This window comes from Ictidomys tridecemlineatus, chromosome 4 (genome assembly GCF_052094955.1).
Source record: "Ictidomys tridecemlineatus isolate mIctTri1 chromosome 4, mIctTri1.hap1, whole genome shotgun sequence".
NCBI lineage: Eukaryota > Metazoa > Chordata > Mammalia > Rodentia > Sciuridae > Ictidomys > Ictidomys tridecemlineatus.
In genome coordinates this window covers 22833026-22859760 of record NC_135480.1, presented here as the reverse complement: position 1 = coordinate 22859760, position 26735 = coordinate 22833026, and the positions used below count along the sequence as shown (strand labels likewise).

General features: G+C 34.9%; 1 protein-coding gene across 3 annotated transcripts; it reads left to right on the top strand.

The window, feature by feature from the left end:
- The first annotated feature begins 18 nt into the window (after nucleotides 1-18).
- Nucleotides 19-24031, top strand: Api5 (apoptosis inhibitor 5). 3 transcript variants are annotated; one of them, XR_013437617.1, is made up of 15 exons: nucleotides 19-238; nucleotides 6413-6574; nucleotides 7735-7828; nucleotides 8406-8471; nucleotides 9142-9293; nucleotides 10376-10582; nucleotides 11197-11301; nucleotides 12434-12523; nucleotides 13506-13687; nucleotides 14393-14486; nucleotides 14960-15016; nucleotides 17518-17594; nucleotides 18097-18233; nucleotides 21903-21980; nucleotides 23749-24031. XR_013437617.1 is itself a non-coding variant. In XM_078046207.1 (15 exons), the coding sequence occupies exons 1-14, from the start codon at nucleotides 170-172 to the stop codon at nucleotides 21978-21980; spliced, it is 1575 nt and encodes a 524-aa protein (XP_077902333.1). In that variant the 5' UTR covers nucleotides 19-169; the 3' UTR covers nucleotides 23749-24031. The 3 variants fall into 3 exon arrangements, 2 of the variants coding, with proteins under 2 accessions (XP_077902333.1, XP_005330101.1); XM_078046207.1 differs by having other exon boundaries at nucleotides 21898-21980; XM_005330044.5 differs by having other exon boundaries at nucleotides 21903-24031.
- Nucleotides 24032-26735: the final 2704 nt, after the last annotated feature.

The window sequence follows — 26735 nt, the reverse complement described above, 5'->3', positions numbered from 1 at the left end:
CTTTACGTAGACGTTGGGGGCGGGGCCGCTGTGCGCGGTGACTGGCGGCGGCACTGGCGGCAGCTGGAGGCGTAATAGTTCGGGTCGTGAGCTTGGAGAAGTTCCGAGGCGGCGGTGGCGCCGGCGGCGACTTCGACAGCAGGAGCGGGCCGCGGGCTTGTCGCTCACCATGCCGACGGTGGAGGAGCTTTACCGCAACTATGGCATCCTAGCCGATGCCACGGAGCAAGTGGGCCAGGTGAGTCCCGGAGCGGCCTGCAGGGCCCGGAGCTCCGCGGCCTCTCTACAGCGCTGCCCGCCGCGCACCCCGGGCCGGGCGGGGCTGCCGCTGTGCTGCCGTGGGCTCCCAGCCGCGCTGGGCTGTTTCGTCGGGTTGGCCACTCTGGCAGTATAGACTCCGGCTTCCCCCGGGAGAACGGTCCCCCGGGTCCCAGGCTTCACTACCGCCCTCAACCAGCCTTTTCTCCCCGTGGCGATTCCTAACTCAGCCCCTTCAGGCTCAGGTTAATTCTCTTCGCCCTGTAGAGATTCCTCTTCTCTCTTTCTTCTTCGTTTCGGTAGAACTTAGTTATTCAAAGATTAGGCTTAAAGTTTTCAAGAGATCAAAAAATAATCTCTTTGGAGGCAAAAGTTTCTATTACTTTAGGGAAAGTGCTGAAGAGATCAAAGGTTGTAAAAAACAGATAAGGGCACCAGGTAATGTGCAGGGCGCTGCAGGTGCAAATGGAAAAGATTTGTGCTCTCCCAGGAGGTGCATCTAGTGAGGGGGACTGGTGACACATAAGTAAATAGGAAAGATTTTACTTTGTTTTGTTTTGTTTTGAATAAAGAAAGTAATACAGAACTGTGCAAGGCAATGTCTTGAGAGGGGAAAGATGCAGCTCTTAATAGAGTCTTCTGGCAAGCACTTTCTGGTGTGTTTGCCGCAGACACGTGGTTTAGTTTTCAACTACTGTAGAACATTGAACTGTCGGGTGGGGTGGGTGTATTCTTGAGAACAAGGTTCAGGTTGCCCTGGAGGTAAACTTTATTGTTTAGAAATCCCATTCTATATGTTTTCAGTGCTTAGAAGCTTCTGTGCCTCTGCTTACACATCTCATAGAGTAGAAAGCGGACACCATCTTAGAAAGTCTATATTAAAGCATTGACAGTACTCCTCCTGTCCTTTTCTTGGATGTGTGTAGATCAACTACAGTGTCTTCCTAAGCTGAGCAAAAAATAATAATAATAAATTTATGTTGGGACCTTATTATAACTTAACCTAGAATTATGACTATACCAATTTCAAGTGCCAAATGATTTTCCTTCCCTACTTATTTCCATTTTAGTAGGGAATTTCACTGTTAAGTGTAAGAACTGTTTACTGACACTATTGTAAATGTATGGAGAGTATGCTAGGTTAGTTCTGAAGGAGTTTTCTGCCCATTAAGACAAAACGGGGAAAATTATGGTTATGGTTTCAATTTGTTGTTCCTAGTAAGAACTAGCACTGAAGAATTCTCAATCATTGTATAATTTGTCTTGTGATTGAGTTGGGGAAGATTGTAGCAAATTAAGCTGCCTAAATTTGACTTTGTTGCACATCAGCAAGAGGGAATAAGTTGGAAACTAGGACAGTGATTCTCACCTGCTTTGCAAATTGTGTTTTCCTGAAGAGACATATGTGGAATCTTATTTGGAAAACTTTGAAACTGTATGCAAAGAGATGTCTCATCCCTCACCCTCATTTCTGGTGGAGTAGAAGTTATTTAACTCCCTACTGTGAGTGTATTAGGGCAAGTGGTAACTAAGTTGTAATTTATATATATACAGATTGAGTATCCATTATCCGAAATTTCTGGGACCAGAAGTGTTTCAGATTTAATATTTTTTCAGATTTTGGAATATTTGCATAGCCTATATAGGTAAAGCATCCCAAATCCAAAGTGCTCCACAATCTAAACTGTTTAAGCACCAACATGACCTGTACTATGAGAAATTGAGATTTGCCAAGATTTTCCTGTTAGGGCATCTTTAATTACAAAAGCTTGAGATTGAGCTTGAGCTGACTCCAAGAGAGCAACAATGTCTTTCATAAAGCAAAAATTTGCTATTTAGGAAGAACATATAAGGGCCAGAAATTTCTGGAAAAGAGAAAAGGGACATAAATTTCTCCAGACCTTAATGAAGCCCATGATTTCATTTATTCAGTACATTTTTTGAGCACCTACCATGTACTAGCACTAGAATATAGCTTGTTTTCCTGTAAACAATGGGTAGTCAGTGCTTTCATGACGCCATAGTAACAGCCATAGAGCAACTACTTAAGGTTAAAAAAATCTTGAAGTATAGTAGAAGTGTAGTGATTTGCCATCAGTTCATTGAATTCTGGGAGAATTGAAGCTACTCAAACTGTAATGCCTACTAACTCTGCTCTGATGTATAATACTTCTTTCCTTTTAAAGAAAGTACCTAAAACTGTTCACCAAAAAAGATAGTGAGTTTCAGGATATTGGTTGTAATTTTAACTAACAAAGGCAAGAGCAGATTTAATGCAGAAGACACCATTAAATATTTGAATTTAGGAGATTTACAATCCAGACTTAAGTTTTCTGGCAATTCCTATCTGGCACTTTACTGAGACTGTATTTGAGTTTTTCATTCTCTAACTTCCTTCTGGCTTTTTTGATTTTCAGCCTTTGCCAGAGAGGTGAGCACATAGATTGCTCAGGTTGCTGCCACTCTTTGCACACTATTGTCAACATTTCTTTTAGAGTGTGCCCTCAAAATATATAAGGAAAGTACAAGTCCTCTGAGGTTTCATCAAGCAGATCATATCTTTATCTTTTTGAACCTCCTTAGCACTGTGTTTGTATTTATTAATAGTATTTTAGATTTGTATATTTTATTTCAATGTGGACTTCTCTTATTCCTTTACTAAGTTATATTCTGGAGATTGAGTTAAATCTATTTGTTTATTTATTTTTGCTTCTCTCTTTGCACCTGCCTTGCCCTCCAGTAGACATTTCTTTCTCAAAGTTGAAGAAATGCATACAAAGAAGGAACAGATAGATATACATACCAAAAAATGTTACAAGGATTCTGATGAATGACAAAGGGAACTTTTACTTTCCAGACATACACGGGAACATATATCTTCTAATAAGCCTGTTACAAATGGTAAATTCTAAGGGAATATTAATAACCAAAACCTTCTAGTTTCTCTTATCATATTTCTTTCTTTCTTTCTTTCTTTATTTATTTTTGCTTCTATGTTCCCTTTACTCAGCCTCCCACCACATCTGTTGATTGCCTTCAGTTCTGCCTCCTTTGCTGTGCTCCTATTTCTCTCTAACCATTTCCCACTGGCCATAATAAAGCAAGGTGTGGTCCATCGTTATTTTAAATTTTGTTTTAAAAATTTGTGAATTTACTTAATTTTTAAATTTAGATACTTAATTTTGTATTGTCAAAAATCTGAAAAGCTTAAGAAAACTTACCAGATACCTGTTAAAGGGATTGGTAGTGAGGCTGATCTGAGATTAGATCTATATAATGCCTAACCCTTCCTTTCTCCTCTTGGTCTCCTACCCATTGAATACATTGGCTCTTCATATAGAGCAGTGTGGACTTTATTGACTTTAATTTCATGAATACCACTCTTTCAGTGGCTTTATTTTGTATGATTAAGCTAAAGTACAGACCAGGTTCATAAGTACTCTAAAATATGTGGAAGTATTAACAGCCTGTATTATCATCACATACAAACTGGATTTACTGAGTTTAAGACAGAAGGTGGTAATGTAGCTTAAACATTTTCTTTTTATGTCATACTTAAGAAATGTATTTGTTGAAACTCCATCCTTCTCTAAAAGAATGTTTTATGTCAGAGAGGACCTAAGTGTGACTTTACCTGGCACATCACCTACCTCTTATGCCTATTAGATGTGTTTTAAAAGTCACTGCCATGAATTTTTTGTAGAGAGAGAGAACGAGTGTGTGTGTCTTGTGTTTTCTAGAGGAGGAGGAGGGAAGGAAGGCATACAAAAATTGTGGATCCAACTGTACCTTACTTTTTTTTTTACTTAAAAGTATCTTAGAGGTTTCTTTTAAGTTTCTATTTTTAGATATTAAAAATATGCCAATGTATGCAGCTTGAGAAATGTATTCAAGTGTTCACAATTACAACTTGTTGGGATCACAAATTTATCTGTCTAAATGAAATATACCATTGTGTTAGAACCGGAAAAATAATCAGTACTGTATGTTATTTGGAATATTTTCTTGTAGTAACATTCTACCTGTCACTAAGTCACTGTGATTACTTAGAATTTCAATTTCATTTGTTTCCTACTTTGAGTAACACAAGTAATAACTACTGTACCTTAAATTCTGTTTAGTTAAAAAAAAAAAAAAAAAGTTTTCCCTATATAGTGTTGTAGAAAATTACTCCAAGAACTGACAAGAAAGAGCACGCTTTATTTTGCATTATATTAAGGGTAATTGCTTGAAGTCTTTATTAATAATAGTCACTAAATTATTTGATGAAACTAAGACCCACTGATGGTAGAAACTTTGAATTCTGGCTTGAATGTGTTGAAATGTATTAAATTTCCAAAGGTCCTACTATATTTGCATGGCTGTGTCCCAGTTGAAGTGTCTGCATGGAGCCTATATTTAGGGCTTAAATTTTACCTTTGAAGGTCCTAGATCTGATAAGTGCTTTCCCCCTTTTTTTTGTTAAATAAGATCCTAGAACATAAATTTGAAACAGTCCAATTAAAGAAGATTGGTGTTAGGCCAGGTTCTTGACTATAGAGCCCAGCATAACTGTGTTTGGGTCCTGGATCTGCTCAACTTGCTGCATGGCCCTGGACAAATTATTTCACTTCTGTGAGCCTTGATTTTCTCACCAGAAGATAAAAATACCTGTCATGAGAAATGTAGACAAGGTATCACTATCCCTGGTAGACTTTCATTGAATCCTGCTAATGATTCCTTTTTATTTGATTCCAAGTTTTTTTCATTGGCCTGGGGAAGGTTTGCTGTAAGCAATTTTTTCATATAATTTTAGATAATATAAGGTATTTCTTCACATTACTTTAAAAGTAAAGCTTTAAATTTGAATAGAAATTTTAGATTTGTGGTTCTCTGCAAAATGTAGGGATGTCAGAACTGTCATAAAATCAAGACTGATTTTATGAAATCTGACTAGAAGCTGTGTGGTGAACCACAGGAATGTGAAATGGTAGAAAAATAAGCTATGATATTTTGAACCTTTGCACTGAAAAATATGTAATTTACTTTTTAAGTAATAACTCCTGAAGACTGATGTTATGTCTGCATTTCATGAGGAAGCTAAATGTTTTTCACAGAAATTTCTTATTTAGGAATTGGTGTTCTGTTTAGTATGTTGATAACTTTACATTTTACTTTATTTTTTTCCATTTAACAGAATATTGTCCATGGAAAAAAATAGTTATAAAATATTTTGCTGACTCTACAGTTTATTGGATATTTGTTAATCATTCCTCTCTTGATGGCATGATGTAAGCTCATATGACTAAAGCACTTAGTGCATTCCTTATACAGTATAAATGCACACTAAATTGTGGGTGGCATTTGCTATCAAGATTATAATTCTTAAGGACATTTTTCATTTATTAAAAATTTTATTCAGATGTCACACAAAAGATATGTATGGTCTTATTCTGTATTTATTACTGTTACTTACCAGCTTGACCAATGTCATTTAATAAGAGGACTGGTTTGGAGGCAGTTATGTAACAAGGATTAGGAACTTGTTGAGTATTCTCATTTAGAGCACTTAAGAATTCTTTTTAAAAGAAACAAATGACTTGAATGCGTTATTCTAATATGTAACTTTAGACTCTGATTCCAAATTTGGCTGGATTTATAGAATAAATTGTTACTATCATATCCTAAAAGATGAAGCAAAATTAAACTGTTCTTCCTAACCTTCCTGAAATTGCTTGATTTCAGAAATGTATTTCTTCTACCTTCTTCAAAGTGCTAATGGAAAAAGGGGTAATTTTTATGATTAAATGTAACGCAACTCTTTGAGAATTCTGTGGTGTTCATTACCATTTTTAAGCATCACACAGTCACAGAGCTAGAGTTAATGATCTCTAAAATGAAAAAAATGTTAGTATATTAACAATCTTATTTGCTTTTTCCATTTAAAATTGGAATTATCTTTGTCTCTTCCCTAATTGAAATAAAATTGGGGTATGGGTGAAGAAGCAACAAGGTGGAAAAATAGGTGTCTGATATAAGCAGTAAAACTCCAAAAATAAGTCTTATTTCTTAGCTTCTAAAAATTTAAAGCAGACCTGAACATGTTTGTTAAAGTTGTATTTAGATTCACATTCTTCGAAATTATGCTTCTTTTCTGCTGCATTCTTTCTTTCAGCATAAAGATGCCTATCAAGTGATATTGGATGGCGTGAAAGGCGGTACAAAGGAAAAACGATTAGCAGCTCAGTTTATTCCTAAATTCTTTAAGCATTTTCCAGAATTGGCTGATTCTGCTATCAATGCACAGTTAGACCTCTGTGAGGATGAAGATGTATCAGTAAGTTGATGATTGAAACTTTTCAACAATCTTTCAAATGTTTTTATATTGGAATAATAAAATCATAGTTATCGTATCAGTGCATAATAAAATATCACAGCATTTCCTGGTATTGCACCATATCTAGGCTTAAATCTACATTTAAGAAAATGTATTAGTTCTTTTACCACCTTTTGTTGTGAAAAATACGTAGAATCACAAAATGATTTGTTTTTTGTGTTCATTACTCACTACTAAAAATGGGTTGCGGCTCACATCTTTCTCATATATTGTTATTCATTGTGCTATTAAATTAGACTGGTAGTTAATACAGTTTTAACACCCTTATATGTTTTGCATGGCAGAAAAATAATTGGCCAATGTAATAATTATATATGATTACTAGAATAAGAAGAAATCATTTCTCCCTGGAATAGAATTAACTGTTAGCATTTCTGGCTGTTGATGAAAGGTTTCTAAGAATTTTCAAGTATTATCTCCTGGCTTTCCAAATGAAATCAATGAATCAAACATTTCATATAAATGAATATAAACCCTGGATGTAAACCCTGTGTGATTTTTTTTTTTTTAACGTTAAACCTAATAAGTTAAAATCAGTATTTGGAATTAATCATAACCACAAGTGCTATATTAAGTAGTCAGTACTGAAAATTCTAAAATAGAGTTCCTGAGTATGACATTGCCATAGAAGCTGTTTTAAAGACTGTATAATATGTCCAAAGGTAGTTAAAACCAAACAGTTGTATATAAACGTTTGCGATCTCAAATCTGCCTACACCAATCTCAGGTATTATATTTAACATCCTTTCCACTACATTTTGGTGACATATTCTGTAAAATTTGGATATTAATTTGAAGCAGATTTGTTCAAGCACTGTGCTCATACCTGTCATTTCCAGCTCCTCAAAAGATTAAGACAGGAAAACTGAAGTTCTCCCAAAACTTGCTAGCCTGGACAATGTAGTGACACCCTATCCGTTAAAAAGAAAAGAAAAACTTGGAGCAAAGTATTTATTAAACTACTAAAAATCTCATATCTTATATTTTAACAACTTTTCTTAACAATGTTTCTCTGTGGTTTTAGTTTTCTTAAAAAGCTGAATTTGTTGTTTTTAATGATAACAGCCTTTGATTAATTTTCTGTTTGAAATCATGCCCAGATTCGACGCCAAGCAATTAAAGAGCTGCCTCAATTTGCCACTGGAGAAAATCTTCCCCGAGTGGCAGATATACTGACCCAACTTTTGCAGACAGGTAAGAAATTTTATTATTACCTTTTTGTATAACTTCTCTCTGAAATAGTGTCTATTTGGGAGGAGTGCCAAAGATCCTACCAAAGAGGTTAAACTTTTTCAGTAATTTGAAACTTAATGACTTCTGATTATGTAATTTTTATTTTATTGTGTTTGGAGGGGTATTGGGGGGTTGAATGCAGGGCCTCACTTAGAAAACTTCGTATCACTGGGCTATATATATCCCCTGCCTCTGATTTTGTAATTCTTGGTGTTTTGTTTTTAATTTTGTTTTCAGGGGTGTAAAGACTGAATTCTCTTGGGAATTTTGATGGATCATCAGCATCATAATTTTACCCCCAGTTTCCTGTAGTTCAATAATTGTACCATCTTTACATAAAAGTTTCCTAGGTATGCTAGATCAGGTTCTCTGTCCTTATAAGGAAATGTGTCTTTTTGGTACTTGAGAAAATTGCTTAGATATAAGTTTGCTGATAATGTAATCTGTGAAAAGCTATGTTGAATATTAAGTTTGGAAATGAAACAAATGGTATTTAAGATTTATTTTATATTTACTGCACTACTTTTTCTCTATCCAGATGACTCTGCAGAATTTAACTTAGTAAACAATGCCCTGTTAAGTATATTTAAGATGGATGCAAAAGGTAAGGCCAGTTCTTATTCTGAATTGTGTTTGATGGTTTAAGAAATAAGTTAGATTAAGGACAAAGTTTGGAGTTCACCCAGAGATTTATTTCATAAAAACTGTAGGTATTCTTTAAAAAGCAAAACGAAAACAAAAAATACTTTAAGTCAAGATGTTTGTGACTAGAAAATTACAATAGAAATAGTTACAGGGGCTGGGGTTGTGGCTCAGTGGTAGAGTGCTTGCCTTGCACATGCAGGGCCCTGGGTTCAATCCTCAACACCACATAAAAATAAAAAATTAAATAAACGTATTGTGTCCAACTACAACTAAAATTAAATACTAAAAAAAAAAAAAAAAAAGAAAGTTGCAAAAACAAATCATACTTCTCCTTTAGAATTCTGTTGGAAAAAACTTATTTTGCACTTTATAGAAATTCTTCTGAAATATCTGGGATTTATTATTAATGATAGAAAGGGAAAGTCATGCTCAAACTGATTCTAGCCAAAAACAAAATGTGTGATTACTCCTGTATTGGGTCTATAGACATTTTAAACCAACTTTTAGCCAGTATTGATGATATCCATGATATTTATCTTGTTTGAAAAGAAATGCTATACATTGAGTTACATTTATAACTTCTTTACAGTATACATTGACTTGCTGCAGATAACTATTTTCTTTTACAGGAACTTTAGGTGGCTTATTTAGCCAAATACTTCAAGGAGAGGACATTGTTAGAGAACGAGCTATTAAATTCCTATCTACAAAACTCAAGACTTTACCAGATGAAGTCCTAACAAAGGAAGTAGAGGAGCTTATCCTAACTGAATCCAAAAAGGTAAGCTGCTGTCATTATTTAATAGAAATTCTCTAAAGCAATATAACAATTACCAAATTGGCAGTATTTGCCAGTGCTGTATATAGCTTGAGTAAAATGATACATCCCATTAGAACCACCACAGAACTCCCAAGTTTCTTTTTATATGGTATTTAGCATTTGGCCACTCATAATGATAAAGTAGTGAATTAATATAAAGGGATGTAATCATATTTAAATCCTTTCTGGTATTATCCTCAAAACTTATGTGTCTTTTAGGACTCTGTTTAGATCACCTCCTTTAGGAAACTCCCTGATTCCTACCTCTTTCTCCCCTTCAGGTATTCTGCACCATTTCAAAATGAAGTATATCATTATATTGTCACATGGAAATGATCTGTTTTTTCATCCTACCCCATAGCACTGTAAACTCTTCCAAGAGGGTAAAACCATGCCTATGTGTATGTGTTCCCAACATCTAGTATAGTTACAGATGCTAAAATTGGCAAGGTTTGTCAGAATTAACTTTTCACTCATTTTAAAGTGCCAAAGTTTGGAAACAATTTACATTTCCTAATATGTTCAAGAAGTTTCAAAAGTTTCTCTATAATAGCACCACTTTCTTGCTGATAAAATTTCTTCCTTGAACAAAACATGACTTTCCTGGGAATACCTTGAATATTTTACCTATTCCCATCTAATAAGTCATGATGCAAGAGTATGTCATGATTGCAAACTCCTTTGGTCGGTAAATACAAAGGGTTAGACCCAAAGATATGAGAAGAGAGCCTTTTTGTATGTATTTTTTCTTAGCCACTCTTTTTAATGCCACAGGCATTTTGTATATCTGTTTACATTCTGGATGTGTATCTTGTGCTTTGTAGGTAACCAAGTAAAATTTCCTAAGAATGAATTTTTGTCCCCTTGGAGAGTGCATGGTTTACCCTGAAGCCAAAAGTTGTCTTTTCATCAATATTTCAGAAGCAATAATATCAAACTGACTTTAGTAACTGAAATAAATTTGCCATTCTTTCATGAAGTTTTGATCTTTCCTGCCCATTCCAGTGATAAAAACATTGTTATTCTGAATTGTCTTTTTTCAGGTCTTGGAAGATGTGACTGGTGAAGAATTTGTTCTGTTCATGAAAATACTATCTGGGTTAAAAAGCTTACAGACAGTGAGTGGAAGACAGCAACTAGTAGAGCTTGTGGCTGAACAGGCTGACCTAGAACAGACCTTCAACCCCTCAGATCCTGACTGTGTGGACAGGCTCTTACAGTGCACGCGGCAAGCAGTACCCCTCTTCTCTGTGAGCTCTTTGTTTTATATAACTCATATTTTGATTACTCTATTATCTATAGATATTCACTTGAAATACTCTTCTCAGACTTTTCCATAAAAGTATTCATAACACACTGGGGTGAATAGAGAGTCTGGAGTGGGGTTTGTGAGGAAAAAAAATGCAGGAAGAAATTTCATTAAAGCCTTGCTTTTAAGTCATGCAGATTTTGCATTCTGTCTCTAGCTTTGTGTTTTCCCTGGCCATCAGTTTTCTGGGTTATGTATATCTTAGTTTGAAACACCCAGGTTTAAGGATCTGTCCTTTTGAGAATTATGTAGTCTGAAAATGCAACACTAACCCTCCTGAATTTGACTTCAAATTGATTTGCTTCTTTGATGGAAGAGTTCAGAGGGTTGTAGATGTCCCCGTGTTCCAGGTGCCTGCAATGAAGTGTACAAGTCTGCTGATGTTATTTCTGGGGTGCCCTGGGGCACGCATTATATCTTACTTTTAGTTGCAGTATTTGAGGCCATGGTGCTTAGTTAACACTTTTGAAGCACATTCTACTGTAATATTTGAGAAAGTATTTCTTTCAACTTTTTTTTTTGACAACTTGATATTCTTTGGATTTTTTTATACAGAAAAATGTTCATTCCACAAGATTTGTGACTTATTTCTGTGAGCAAGTTCTCCCTAACCTCAGTACCTTGACTACCCCTGTGGAGGGTCTCGATATACAGTTAGAGGTAAGAAAAAATTCCTGTTTTCTGCACTGAAAAGACAAAAATATAGCCTTGTATTTTAACAAAATTGTAACCACTAACTTAGATATAATTTCTAAGGGAGTAATTTAAATGTCTGGTAATGGCTAGCCAGTAAATTCCTGGGCTAGGATTAATTGCATAGAAATGATTTATGGGTTCAATTGTAGTTTGCTGCAATGGAAAAGCACTGCCTATAGATTACATTATGGTCCTTGGAATCCTTAACATTTTTAAATAACATATAACAGTTTCTATTGAAGCCATAACTTACAGAACCAGAATTAAACTCAATTAACAAAATATCCGTAACCCCTGATCAATGGAATTAACTGTTTTCCTGCCTTTCTATCTTAACTGTAATATACATAATTTTTTTCACAGCATCTGTAATACTTTATACTTATTTATCTCTCTCTCTCCCTATATGTAATCTAATTCACTTCTGCATCCCCAGAATCTAGTAAAGATTCTGATTCTGAAGAGCACCTAATGACTCTTTGAGTTGGATAGAAATGTGGAAGTGGAAGTGCCATTTCCCTCTTAGGCTTCTGGGACAACAAAGTTTCACTATGCACAGATGTCCTGGGCTAGGCTCATCAGGTTGGGACTAATGAAGGAAGGGATGAACATTTAGAATATTGACAATTACCAGTATTTTGAGTTACTATCTGGAGACAAAGTTTAATAGTAAAAGAAGCCCACCTTAAATGCTAGTAAATAATTCTTTGCTGTTAAAAGTTCTAAGTGTCTTTTTATAGTACAAGTTAAGTTAGTTAACATGTTTATTTTTACATTTAATTAGCACTGTCATTTACCTATAACAGAAAGTGTCTGTTATTCTTTTCTGTATTCTCACAGATACATTAGGAATCATGAGATCTTGTTTTAGAGATCTCTGCCATTCACATGCACTCTTACCAAGTCACATTATTTCTGGCCTTCCACTTTACTCAACAGTGAAAAGTAGGGCTGCATTTCTAAGATTTTTTTCCCAGTTCAAACATAAGGATTCTGTAAAAGCATAATAGAAAATAAAGAAAGTCTAAACAGTTATCTAGGATTATTCTCATTTTATAGTCCTCACTCTCTCAAAAAATAATATTTTTTGTTTTAGGTATTAAAGTTGTTGGCAGAAATGAGTTCATTTTGTGGTGACATGGAGAAGCTAGAAACAAATTTAAGAAAACTATTTGATAAGTTATTGGTAAGAACTTTTTCCTTTTGGTATAGTCAGTATATATCTTTAAAGATTGATTTAGTATTAATTAATGACAGAGAACCAGCTTTTGACATTTAGATTAAGTATCAATTTTCTCAATTAATAGTTGGTCAGGCGAACATTGTCTACTTTTTAAAAAAGTTTGTTTTCATCTTGGTATTTCTTCTTTGTTAATGCTTTGCATAGTGCCACACAAAATTTAGATAGCAGATCTTTCTCTTGTTCCATATCAAAATGTCTTTGTCTGTGTGAAAGAAATTAGCAACTCTTCCAATTGTGCCAAACAGTCTTAAAACTAAAGTTAGCATTGCAGAGTATCATTTGTTCCAGGCCACCAGCTAGTAGCCTCCTGAGGCAAAGTAGCTTTAGCAACCGAAATAAAGTCTGTCATTTAAGTTGTAATTGTAGAGAAAATAGGCCATCTGATAAAATCATTATCAGCATAACTGAGTGATTTTCTTGACGGAAGCAGTTGTATAACTGGCATGATGATTAGCCGCAGGCCCTTGGCATGAATTGAGTCATCCACCATCTGCTGTTCTTCCAGACCTGCAATACCTATTGGAGTGTAATAGCACTGATATTGAATACCTTTGGTCAGATTTTCAATATAAAGATAATCAATACCCAAAATAGAATGGGCTCGTGATCTCAAAAAAATTTTGGTGTCATTAAGAGCATCAACTTTTAATCTCAACTCAGATTGAATTCTGACTCTTAACTTTAATGATGCCTTTGTTTGTGTAAGTCCTAATGTTAGCTACTTGAATTTTCGTTATTACTAATAACAGCTGTAACAGGTTAAATAAGGAAAACTGACCTGCTAGAACATTGATCCAAAATTTCTATTTTTGGTAGTTTCTAATGCTCCATGTTTTAAAAGTATGCCTTTTAGTTACGTGAGTATTTATTTATAATTAGAATGTTTAGAGAAGATTGCAAACATCTCTGTACTTCCATCTCCTAGGAATATATGCCTCTTCCTCCAGAAGAAGCAGAAAATGGGGAGAATGCTGGTAATGAAGAACCCAAGCTGCAGTTCAGTTATGTGGAATGTTTGTTGTACAGTTTTCATCAGTTGGGCCGAAAACTTCCAGATTTCTTAACAGCCAAACTGAATGCAGAAAAGCTCAAAGATTTCAAAATCAGGTGATATATGATTGAGGTGGTTCAGTCCTTGGCAAAGGTGATGGCTATCTTTAAGCTCCCTGGGTTTTGTTTTTGTTCTACAAGAACATTCTCTCCACCCTTCTTTACACAGTGGAACAGTGGAGAGTCTAAAAAACAGGCATGTATGTAAACATACGATAGATGTGGCATAACAATCCACTGGGGAAATGAACTTTAAAAAAAAAAAAAAATGGACTCTGGCTCTTCTGATTTGCTTAATTATTTTGGGCAGGCTCCATAACCTCTTTAACCCCCTAAATTTTTCTCATCTATTATATTTGAGTGATATAGTATCTACCTAACTCATAGAGATGTATGAATTTAATAAGACAGTGAATGTAAAGATTTCAGCAAATGCCTGGCATATAGTTAGGAGCAGTGCTAAAAAATTCAATATAAGTAGTTTTCATCAGGAAGTGTTTTGGGTCATTCTGTTAACAAAATTCACGTCTTAAATTTTGAATGTTGAGCCACAGTGTCACCTTTACTGTCCTCTATTGTGCCTGAGGGACTGATTTAATACTTAATGAAATCTTGGATTAGAAACAGGCAACCTAAGAAATTATTCTTTAATTTATTGGTCATATGCCATTTTCTGCACTTAGTATCAATTTGCTACAGATGAAGATTGTTTAAGAGCAAAATTGGAATGATGAATTGCTAATTAAATACTTTTTCATTTAGGCTGCAATACTTTGCACGGGGCTTGCAGGTTTATATTAGACAACTTCGCTTGGCTCTTCAGGGTAAAACAGGCGAGGCCTTAAAAACAGAAGAGGTAAGAATTTTGGTTCATGTCTCATAAACTGCTAATTCCATAAACACACTGTATAGGTACGTGTTGAGATTTTAGGTTTCCCTAATCTTGCCTAATTTAATCAGTCTTCATCCTAGTCCTATTGAAATACTTGAACAACTTTAATTACGTCTTCCTATAACTTAAAATGATTTCTTCTAAAGCAACTCTTATGTGCATCTATAACTTAAATATTTTCAAAAAAAAATGTGGACAACATTTTAAAAACGTTCTAACCTGTTGAGGGAATATGAGATTTATTTTCTTTGCCATCTGTATACTTTTTGTAGAGTCAAGAAATAGGAATAAGCATTATCTAGATTTAAACCAAGGAATTCTCTAACTGTAGAAAGTATTCCGAAAGAGAAATTTTAATTACTCTAGTTCTGTATCAGAATGCAATATATGCATAGAAGCTAGTGGCATTTTAATTTAAATTTGTTTTCTCTTTGCAGAATAAGATTAAAGTTGTTGCGTTGAAAATAACGAACAATATCAATGTTTTAATCAAGGTAAGTCTTTCTTTCCTTATCTAACCCTCCCAGCTAGCTAGAAAGACAGTACAAAAGGTTTTCCATGGTTTTTTTTAGGTCTGAAATGGTAGTGTTTAACAGAAGATGCCATTTCTTCCTCATTATTTTGCCTTTTGAAACTGTATACTTTTTTAATACCAAGTGGCATTTTTGCAGGTATCATAAAATCATATATTGTTTCACTTTATTTAAAGGTTTTGCAGAAGATAAGGGAAGCATGCAAATCTCCTTTGACCCAAAGCATTGCAGCAGATAGATTTAAACTCAGAAGTTTCCATGACTTTAAGTTCTAGTGGTCTGAATGCTGTTGGGCCCTTTGGATAGCCAGCAAAGTTACTTACTCTAGTGAGAAAGGACATGTGCTCTATAGCATATGAAATGTAAACTTGTCCATGTAATAAATTCAGAGCTTTTTGCACTGTGTGATAGGGTGCACCTTGCCCTCTCTAGATCTGTTTAGCTTTCCCAAACATCTGCTGACATATTTGTAATAACCTAGAGCATGAAGAAGACTGGTTAGTGTGTTAGCTAATCTGGTAAAAATCCCAAAAGAGAGAAGGAACATTTCAGAGAAAGTGAAAGTGTATTACACATTGAGGAATGAGTGCATTATTGCCAAATAGAAAGGTGATAAAGCATTAAGAATAAAAAGAGGTAAAAAAATTAATTCACATCGCCACAGGAAATTTTTATAATGGTTACCATTATTACCAGTCTTAAATATAGGTAACAGTTTCACAGTAAATTCATTTATTTATTAAAATCTAAGATTTGATTTTATTTCAATAAGTGATACAAATCTATGTTGAATTTGACAAGTGCGTGTGACATAATGCATGCCCATGATAAAATTTCCTCTTCATGAAAACATAAGAGATCTAAAGATGACTGTAATAAGATGTATGGAAAAGATAAGAATGGGATTAGCAACCTATGGTAGGATATCTTATTAGAAAATCCTGAAATATTTTTTAAGTTGAGCAGGAATGTGTGACATGATTTTATTGTGTGTTTGTTTTAGAGGAAGCACAGGAAAAACTGGTATCCTTTGGACCACCCTTGGCATTTTTTACTGTCTTTTAGTTTCTACTTAGTAGGCTATTCTTATTCCACCACTTTTCTGCACTCTATTTTCATGAATTCCCAAACTGTACTTCAGTTTCCTATTGTCATGTGAGATTTAAGATACTTAAATTAACCAATCAAACACAAATTAATGAGTGAAAGGAAGTCCAGTAGATAGAGGGAAGAGATAGGAGGGAAAAAGAGGAGGGAAAAGCAGGGATCAAGAACTGAAGTCAGTTAATTTCTATGTATGTATGTATGAGTATGTCATGATTTAACCCAGCTACTGTGTATAATCATAAAGCTCTAATAGGAGGGGGGGAAAGGGAGATTTTAAATTGAAGACTCTGCATGTGGCTCTTTTTCTAAGCTAAGAACATTACTTATATCCTAAGTCCGTCCAGCTAAGAAACCTTAAGTATTTTTTACTCAAAGTGTGTTTTATTGGCCAATTCACTATATTTATCCCATACAGTAGACTTCAATTTCATGTAGTTGGAGGTGGTGTTTATTAGTATACTCATTTTAAATGGGAAAAAATGTTTACTTTTATTAAACATTACCTGTATCCAAAAAAGAATTAAAGTAAAGCTATTAAGAAGTTTTATGGGCTGAGGTTGTAACTCAGTATTAGAGCGCTTCTCTAGCACATGCGAAGCACTGGGTTTGATCCTCAGTACCACATGAAAATAAATAAAAGAAAGGTATTGTGTCCATCTACAACTAAAAAATATATGTTTAGCAATCCACTCATGGTTTCAAAAATAATGAGGCTAAGTTATTTCAGTTCTGGATTATTTTAACATTTAAATTCAGCAAACGTTTTCATTTCTCCCATTATTGGTAACTTGGTATTTAAGTCATGATTTTTCCCTTATTGATAATTTATTTATAAATATTTCGAGGAGGAAAACATGATTAACCAGGATTTTAGTTTTGTTCTAATTTTGAGCCACTTAAAATTTGCAGAAGCAATACAGATTGCACCTTTGTGTTTTCCTAAATTGCACATTGGTGACTGCATTTATGCAAAAGAAAATATTTGATGGCTTTGTTTATTAAAATTGATAAATACTAATGTTTTATCTGAATTTTGAAATGATACTTTAAAATTAGCTTCATTCTAAGTGATATGCACAAAATTACCTAGTGGGGTAATTGGTGTGATTTGGAAACAAAATATTCCCTGTTTAATTTCTGTTGTGCAATTTTATCCTGGTCTCTATTTTAATCACCAGCACAGGAAGAATAAATCAAAGCCTCCTCCACTTAAACCTACCCCCAATTTTTTTTGGTAGTGGTTGTGCTGGGTATTGAACATTGTACCTTGCACAGCATTTAAGATGTGCCTTCACCACAGCTTCCTGCTACCAATAGATACATTAAAAATTTTGTCTAATATTCTCTGTCCCCAGGATCTCTTCCACATTCCTCCTTCATATAAGAGCACAGTAACATTATCTTGGAAACCTGTACAGAAGGTTGAGATAGGGTAAGTAATATCTTTAGAAGGGATTTGAGTGTTATCAAAATCTGAGTTCACTTGTCACTTTACTATATAAAAGGGTACATAATATAGTTTGATGGTTCTCAAGGTAATGTTAAAATATTAGTATTAGCATAATTTCAAACACAAAATCTGATTCCAGTATTTGTAAAATAAAGTTGTAGAATACAATTTTGGAGACTTGCTTGTATTCCTATAGCATAACTAGATTTTTCTAATACTCTTATAAAATGAGTTACTTGTGTATAAGTCTATACAGTTATGAATTTCAGATTATATTAGAACCTAATAAATGCCCTTTGACAATGTGTAATCAAGCCACAAATTAATCTGATGCTGTGGAGCATTATTTCTTTCTTCCTTTTTTTTTTTTTAATGATGAGATTATCCTCTTGAGTTTTACAGCAGATACGCTAAGTTTATAAACATATAGATAACTTCTAGCATAATACAGTGTTTTTAATTACTGCTCTTCTAACTATTACAGGCAAAAGAGAGCTAACGAAGATACAACTTCAGGTTCACCACCCAAGAAATCTCCAGCAGGACCAAAAAGGGATGCCAGGCAGATTTATAACCCCCCCAGTGGGAAATATAGCAGCAATTTGGGCAACTTTAATTATGGTGAGCGTTTCCGTTTGGGTACAAGCAGTATGCAAGATTAGGCAGAAACTGGATTTTACTTAATTTTAATTAGTAATTACATATAGCTCTGTCAGGTGACTTTTCTGAGTTAGCTTGGGAGCTAAAGTTGTGGGGAAAATAATTTCTCCCATTTCTTTCTAACTCATCTTTGTGGGCTCACTGAATTGAGCATGCAACACTTAAGCACTTAAGAATGAAAAATATGCTTCATGTATTTAGAGGAACCAACAGAAATGAAAGAAATTTGGCACTAACCATCCAGTCCTTGCTTTCTCATATCGAGCTTCAAGGCAGAACATTCTGGGTTTAGGGGTATAGATCAGTGGAAGAATACTTGCATTCTTCTTCAGGTATGAGTATAGCTTCGCCAAACATGGGATTAATGACTTTTTTGGGGTCTTGTCTGCCTGTTTCTTTTTCAAAGGGAGAAGTCTTAAAAGTAGAATCAGGTATTTAAGCATTGCCTTATAAGAAATGCATATTCTATTGCAGTCTGTCCCTTTGCCCAGAGTGTGTCTTCCTGTCCATATTTCCCATATCTCCTTGGCTAGGAGAGCTTCCTACCAGTCCATTCTCTCCCAAGGCTGTGGAATCCGAAGTAAAGTTTCTCTCTCATTGGCTTCTTTCCTCATAGATCTTTTTTTTTAAAAGAATGGACAAAAATACGAGCTCAGCTCCTTATCTTGCTGAGGTAGACAAAGCAATACCAGCAACTGAACATGCTTGTGGTTGTTTTTGATTACCAATCAGAATTAATTTTGCAGTATTTATCATAAAGAGTATATCCTGAACTATATACTTCTTGTTTCCAAGTGAGATCACAGACTGAGAAAGAAACCCTTCTACTCCAGTCAACACTTGACGACAGTTTAAGGAAATATTTCAGAACTCTACTCTCACAACAATATGTAAATGTGCATCTTTCCACTTCTTATCTGAAAAATAAGGATAACAGAGCTCTTTATTATTGTACTAACTGGTGTCTTTGTTTTTTGCTTTACAAACAAGGTATTGGTTTCCACAAATTATTTCACCTTTCTAATACATTTTTAGTCAATTTATTTGTAAATATACACCCATGTTTTGTTTCCTTCCGGTACATAGTTCCCTTTAGCCTAAAAGTGCTGAACATTCTATATTTTCTGACTTGTGTTCTTTGTCTTTAGCCTTTTTAGAATATACAATATTTATAATTTTAAGCCATGCATAGTGGTGCACATCTGTAATCCCAGCTACTGAGGAGATTGAAGCAGGAAAATCACAAGTTTGAGGCCAGCCTGAGCAGCTGTCTCAAAATATAAAAAAATGGCTGGAGGTATAACTGTTGTGGAGTACTTGGCTAACATGTGTGAGGCCCTGGGTTCAATTCCTAGTATGCAAAAAATAATAATATTTTAATTGGAAGTAGTAGTTTTTTAAAGAAGTTAATATAAAGCTGGAAACCATTGAAAACACTGTGAAAATGCAGACTGGTGGGCTGGGGATGTGGCTCAAGCAGTAGCGTGCTCGCCTGGCATGCGTGCGGCCCGGGTTCGATCCTCTCAGCACCACATACAAACAAAGATGTTGTGTCCACCGAGAACTTAAAAAAAAAAAAAAAAATTTAAATTCTCTCTCTCTCCCTCTCTCTTTAAAAAAAAAAAAAAATGCAGACTGGTACTTCAGGATGCAGCCCTTCAAAACCAAGAAAATTTGATGAATTCCTACACTATAAAAATAGCTATATCGGGATTCCACCTCTTGGGTCCCCTTCTTCCTCTGGGAGAAGTCTTTTTTGCTGTCCTTTAATAAACTTCTAATTTCTACTCTGAAAAAATAAATAAATAAAAATAGCTATATCATTCAACCAGTACTAAAAAAACTACATCAAATAATATCTTCATCCCAGTAGCTCAGGAGGCTGAGGCAGGAAGATCAAGAGTTCAAAACCAGACTCAGCAATTAAGTGAGGCCCTGTCTCACATTAAAACAAAAATGGCTAGGGATGTGGCTCAGTGGTGATGGTATCAAAAAAAATGTAATAATGCCTTTATACAGTATTTAATATACTCATTAGGTGTTTTTTCATATGAAAATTGGAAAGGTTATTTAGTAGTCTTTAGCCAAAAAATTTTAAGTCTGCTAAGTGTGTTGATGTTGAAGAAGAAAACAAGAAAATGAAGATTTTATGAGCTGAAGGTATAGCTCAGTGAGTGCTGCAAGATCCTAGGCACAATCCTTAGCACCACCAAAATGGAGGGGGGGGCACACTTTAAACATGTACAGTAAAAATAATAATAAATTCTTGAAGGTTTTATGAGTATCGTAGGAGGAAAATGTGCAGATATCTGCATTGATTGGCCCAAATCTAAACATTAAAAACTGCAGGAGTTACAGCCCACTAAATGCTACTATCTCCCTGAATGTAGCCATTGTCACTACATCTTGTCCTCAGAACACCTCTGATTTTTTTTTTCAGAACTAATTACTGATAGGTTAAAATATTTTGCATACATGGCATGCACTTTGAAGACTAGTAGGATTTTTTTGTTAATTTCATATTAAATATAGAAATTATTAGTTTCATTAATCATCTTGGGTAGTGACAGGCACCAAAATAAACTAAGAAGTATAGGTATCTTAACATTGTCACCTTGTATGTGTTCACTAGGGTAATAAACATGATGACATTTTTCAATGGTTTCTATGCCAATCCACATACAAAAAATGTTGGCTAAGCTGGGAAAAGAGCTATTTATTTTCTATCTTAATTGAATTATTTCCTTCTAGGGGGAAAAAAGATAATCAAATCATCCTAATAAGTAATAATGGCAAAAAAAAAAAAAGAATTATATGGTTGATTTAAAGGGTATTTTTCAAGCCATCAACATTGTGATTCAAAAAGCAAAACAGTCTCCTTATTGCTGCTAACAAGATTGCTGCAGTGAGTAAGTTTGAAAATTCAGTGAAGGGATTTGATCCTATTTCCATGTGATTAAAAAGTCCACCCTTCCTGATAACTTCAGTCCATTTTCACTGGATTCTTGGGGAATATTTTTCTGGACTGTGAAAGTGACTAACCAGTGGATGAAAGACTGGATTTTTCAGCAAAATTATACCACTAATTCAACACACACACACGGCAAAATTTTAGTAAGTTCATATAGCTCATAAAACAATGAAAAGAACTCTGCATTTATACCCATGTTTTCATGAATACAGGTGCCTTTAATATTGTGTTCTAAACCAAAAACACTACCTGTTTGTTACATTTGAAAGGAAATTTTTCAGTCTACCCTAGTTTTTAAAAATTAATTACAGACTAATGGCTTTGTTAATTCCATTTTAAGTATCTTTAGTAGTGATAAACACCAAAATAAAGAACTGATGAGTATAATTATCATAACCTTGCCACCTTGAAACAACTTAATGGGTTTCATTTAATTCAGTAGGTATGAACGTATAAGGCACTTTGTTCTATATACATCATGCCATATATGCTTCAGTATAAATGTTACCGATTTTAAGTACGAAATGGACTAGGAGAAAATCAAGTTTTGCTTTTAAAGGGCCTACTACTTTCCGAGGCACAAGCTGTATTTCTTCTGTTTGCTCTACCATGAAGTCCTGAGCAAGACCTAAACCCTTGTTCGCTTTTTCGTAGAGCAGAGAGGAGCCTTCAGGGGAAGTAGAGGTGGCCGAGGTTGGGGAACCCGAGGAAATCGTAGTCGAGGAAGACTCTACTGAGTAAGATATCACATTCTTCAGCATTGTCATGAGCTTAATATACTTAAATTCTACTACTCATTGGATTGCCGGGGATGTCCCTTTAAGGACTGCTGCCTTCAGCTAAAAACTTAACGTTCTTTATACCTTTGTATGTATGATCTACTTTTGTAATAGACCATGGTTATGTCCAAGGTAAAACCTCAATAATATTTTTGGATGCTTTGTCCACAATCTTGACTTGTTTTTCCAATATCATCATTATTCGGACTTCATATTGTGAATCTTTTTGCTTTTAAACATCTTGATAACTTGTTATTGAGAACTTTTGAGTCTAAAATGTAATGAAATTCAATTTTGTTCTGATATATGGTAAAGATCATCAGTTTTGAAAGGTTACTGATTTTCCTCTCCCCTCTTAGTTTTTTGCCCAATATATGGAGAAGAGTAATGGTCAATCTTAACATTTTTTCATTGTTTTTTAATAAAGCTGCTAGGCAATGGTGCAGCATTTCCACCTACTACTGTCAAACACAAAATACTTACCAGCTTTCTTAAAATGTAGAAATGATAATGCATTTTTAGGAGGAAGTAAGTTGCTTTGCACTGCTTACACTGTGCTCTTCTCCATATATTGGGATATAGCTTTTGAATATGGGATCTTACTATTCGAATAAAAATGTGTATGTATGATATACATACACACGTACATAAACATATGTATGTGTATGTGTGTATATATATATATATGCATGCCGTGAAACTTGAGTACACAAAAATCAATATTTTAAATTCCAGGAACAGGTAGTCTTTGACATGGTGATTATCCTTTTGAGGCTAAATCCACTATTCACTTGTTATCTAGGGTTTTACTTCCAGTAGAGAGGAATTTTGAGTCAGTTGCACTTACATGATTATTGTTATTTAAAACTAAAAATAAAGGCTGTATATTCAAAGATAAAATGTGGAGATCCCTGTTGGTGAAATACAGCCAAATGTGATGTACATATAGATTTTCACAGGATGACATAGTATAATTTAGGATTTGGAGATTTAATAACCAGGGCTACCAAGGAAAAAATGAATTGATAACATAGAACCAATAAGTAAGGGATGCTCTCTTGGTTTGCTTTTGCCACTTTCAAGATTTTAACTTCTCAGGTTATTAACCAAATTATTGTATAAGTTAGGTAATAGAGAATCTTTAGGTTAAACAACAGATGGGAGGTTTGTGGAGTGTCTAATGTCATGGGCATTTTTAATAGCATAGACCCTTTGCTCTGCATTCGAATGTTTCATATATTTTTGTTCCACAGTTAATCTTCCCTTCCCAAGTTTGCTATTCAAATCAAATGCCACAGTGACATTTCTAGTAGTTTAATGTATTTTTTGAGGAATAGTTTGTGATTCCAATGCAGGTGTCTTTGTTACCATTATTCTACACTGGGAAGAAAGCAAAACCCCTATGTTAGAATTACTGTACATGTTTATGAGGAAAGTATTTTTTAAAAGGCTAGAATGATACAAGTGAGCATTAAGAAGTTGGTCAGCCTAACTGTGGAATGGTAGCAATAATCTAAACATTCCAAAGACTGAGCTGAACCTAAGCTCCCTTGGAATCTGAACAGACATAGGAACATGGAATTACCATTTGAAAATTAACCAGCTAGTCTGGACCTCAGAGACAGATCAGCCAGTGGCCTAAAGCCATTTCAAGGACAAACTCTATTGGAAATACAGCTATATAAATTTGAACATTAAATGTACTTTTTCCTTCTCTTTTTTAAAGCATATTTGTAAACTCAAAGCTGAGCAGAAGTGACTTGACTTCGAGTTTTGATACTGAGTTGACTATGTTCCTTCCCTCACCACCTCATCGTTCTACTTCCCATTCCTAAGGCAATAGATACAACTTAGGATTGTTTTGTTGTTGTTGTTGTGTTGTTTTTCTTCATAACTTTGAAAAACTTCATGCCATGGATAGTTTTTCTTTTGCAAGACACCTGTTTATCACCTTGTTTAAATGTAAATGTTCCCTTATGCTTTTGAAATAAATTTCCTTTTGTAATTTTGTTTTGGGTCTTGATGTGTTATAATTGTAATTTCAGATTCTTGGATACTTATTAACATTTATTGATTGCTTCTTGTATATCAGGTAGTATTTCAGACCTTGAAAATATAGACAATACTCTGCTATTTGAAGCCTTGATCATCAAACCTTGTATGTCATCTCATTCGGATTCATTTTTATGTGCTCTATATCTTCTGAAAACAAGGACTTGGTTCTTTTAAAGAAAGATGGAACTAATTTAACTATCAGTCTTCATTAAAAAGCCTTCCTAAAGTAGCACCAAGGATGGTTAGAAATGCTGGAAAGCTAGTGTTTAAGTGGATCATGATAAAATAATTAAATTCCTAGTCCTCCAACTTTAAGTACCATTCACATACTCAAAACTGCCAACTTTTTATCTCCATTGTTTTTTGCCCAGAGTTTAAGCATCTCCTAATTGATTCCCCAGGTATTACACTTAATTCAGTTTTTAAAAGCAGAAAAGAAACATACCACTCCTCTACTTGAAGCTGTTCAATGGTTCTATTTAAACCTAAGGTTTAAATAGAATGAATTTTAATCATAAAATCAGAAGGTTGAAATTTGAGTGTACTTGAGACAGAAAACCCAGGAGATGGATGTAGGTATGATCTTAGCTATTTACAAAATGGTCACAAGTATAGTTATTCCACAGAAACTACCCTGTATGAGTGTATGAACACTGCAAGACTTTGGATAATCAAACTTGGAGGATGATGGTCATACCATCCTCAGGGCAATCCTGGTGTCTTTGAGTTAGAATTCTGGACTTACTGGACACTGGTTTCATCCATAGCAGTCCTCATGCTTCCAACTGCCTGAAACCATTTGGCAAACTATTTCCAAATCAAATTGCTATATTTAGGTTTCCTCTGCCTCCCCTTTGAAAACCCTCTTCACTTTGCTTGTAGATCTGGGAAGATACACATGTATAGCTCTTCCTGCCATAACCAGATTACCTCCCTGTCCACCATTTCCCCCACACCAATTCAAAACTGTTCTTAAGGATTGAACTGTGTAGAATGCTGCCAGTAATTTCTTCCATTACTGTTGGGACATGCTATCTCACCTACCAAGGGGAGTCTGTTCCTATTCTTCCTTGAATCTAGGTTAGCCCTGTTACTTTTTTTTAAAACCAAGAAAATGCAGAAGTGATGCCTTGCCAGTTCTGGGCCCAACCCTCAAGGAGCCTGGCAGCTTCCCCTTTCATTCTTTCAGATCCTGGGACACACTGTAAGAAGCCCATGTAATTAACCTGCTTGAGAGAGGCCCAGCCATCTCAACCCTCCATAGAACACCGGACATGTGAATGGAGCCATTCTGGAACATTTTAGTCCCAGCCAAGTTCTTAGCTAAATGCAGCCTATGAGTGACCCTGACCAAGACCAGGAGGAACAAAAGAACCCACTAGCTGTTCAACCCATGAACTATGAAAAATAATCAAGTTCAAAGGCTTAAAATTTAGGCTTCTAAGGTTTCAGTCAGCTTACTATGAAGTAAAATATAACTAACAATTTAAACCAGAGTGTTACCTCTGGGGGATACTTAGTAGATATTTAGTCAAGTTTTTTTCACTAAGGAATAAACAGAGATCCTTTGCAACTTTCAAGTAAATGGCCTTTATCTGAGAGAGGAAGTTAATCCAGAAAGATCATTTTGTTGATGTCCAATTCTTAGCTTTAAGAATTCTATAATTTATAATAGCAAATAAAGGACCTTTTTGCTAAAATATGTTGAAAGATCAAATCACATACATTTATGAGCTTTCGTATATTTTTTCAATTAAGAAACCACAATGTGAAATCAATAAGCTATTTTGCCAGTTACCATCTTATAGTTCCAGAGGTTATACCTGAAAGTATAATTATAGACAAGGAAACACCAGAGTTTAGAAAAATAGAATTTAAAAAGGGAAGAAGTGATAGTAATAATTTTACTTAGTTTGGGATTTATAATTGTTTTATTCACTTAAAATGGGAATGCTATTTTTGAGAGGAGCTGAAAAACCAAGTCAACAAACTAAATGTGGAAGCTCTATGAACAATAAAAATATATTAGCATAGGAAACATTTTCCTGCCCTTGACTGCTAAGAATTAGGTGAGTAAAGAATTGCAGGAGGACAAGCCCCTGGATGATTTTTGCCAACCCAGCCCTTCCCTCTCTTGCTTGGAATTCTCAGGCAGAATATACCAAGAATGCAACATCCTAAGCTGAGGAATTGATCTCCACAACAACCTGGGTTGTGTCATTGTTTCTAGTAAAGTACTGCAATGCTTGGGCTCAGAAATACCATTTATACCCAGAGTATAAAACCCAGGTCAGAGTGCTTTTGGGGTCAGTTTTGGTGCTCCTTGGGTCAGGCACAGACAAGACTCCATCCGCCGTGGGCAGCTTTCCTGAACCTTGGGAAACCAGCTCACAATAGATCTCAGACTTCTGTTTATCCTTGCTGCATATCTGTAATAAATTTCCTTTTCCTGAGTAATGTGAGTGTCCTGTCTTACTGGCAGAGATCTAAGAAGCTTTGCAAGAATTACTCAAAAGAATTTAGCTGTTAAAAATGTATGAAGTCACATCACAAAGTAACACAGTATTGTCAGAAATCAAAGGAGGCGAACAGAAGTTGACAAACATTTTTTAGATGGGATTTGAGCTATACCTTAAATGAAAGATTTGAAAAGGAGGC

Excerpts from the sequence above, each read along its gene's own strand:
- Api5 (XM_078046207.1), top strand. The coding sequence starts at position 170 with ATGCCGACGGTGGAGGAGCTTTACCGCAACTATGGCATCCTAGCCGAT. Across the intron at positions 12,524-13,505 it reads AACTATTTGATAAGTTATTG|GAATATATGCCTCTTCCTCC; the intron begins GTAAGAACTTTT and ends TCCATCTCCTAG. Across the intron at positions 17,595-18,096 it reads GTACAGAAGGTTGAGATAGG|GCAAAAGAGAGCTAACGAAG; the intron begins GTAAGTAATATC and ends TAACTATTACAG.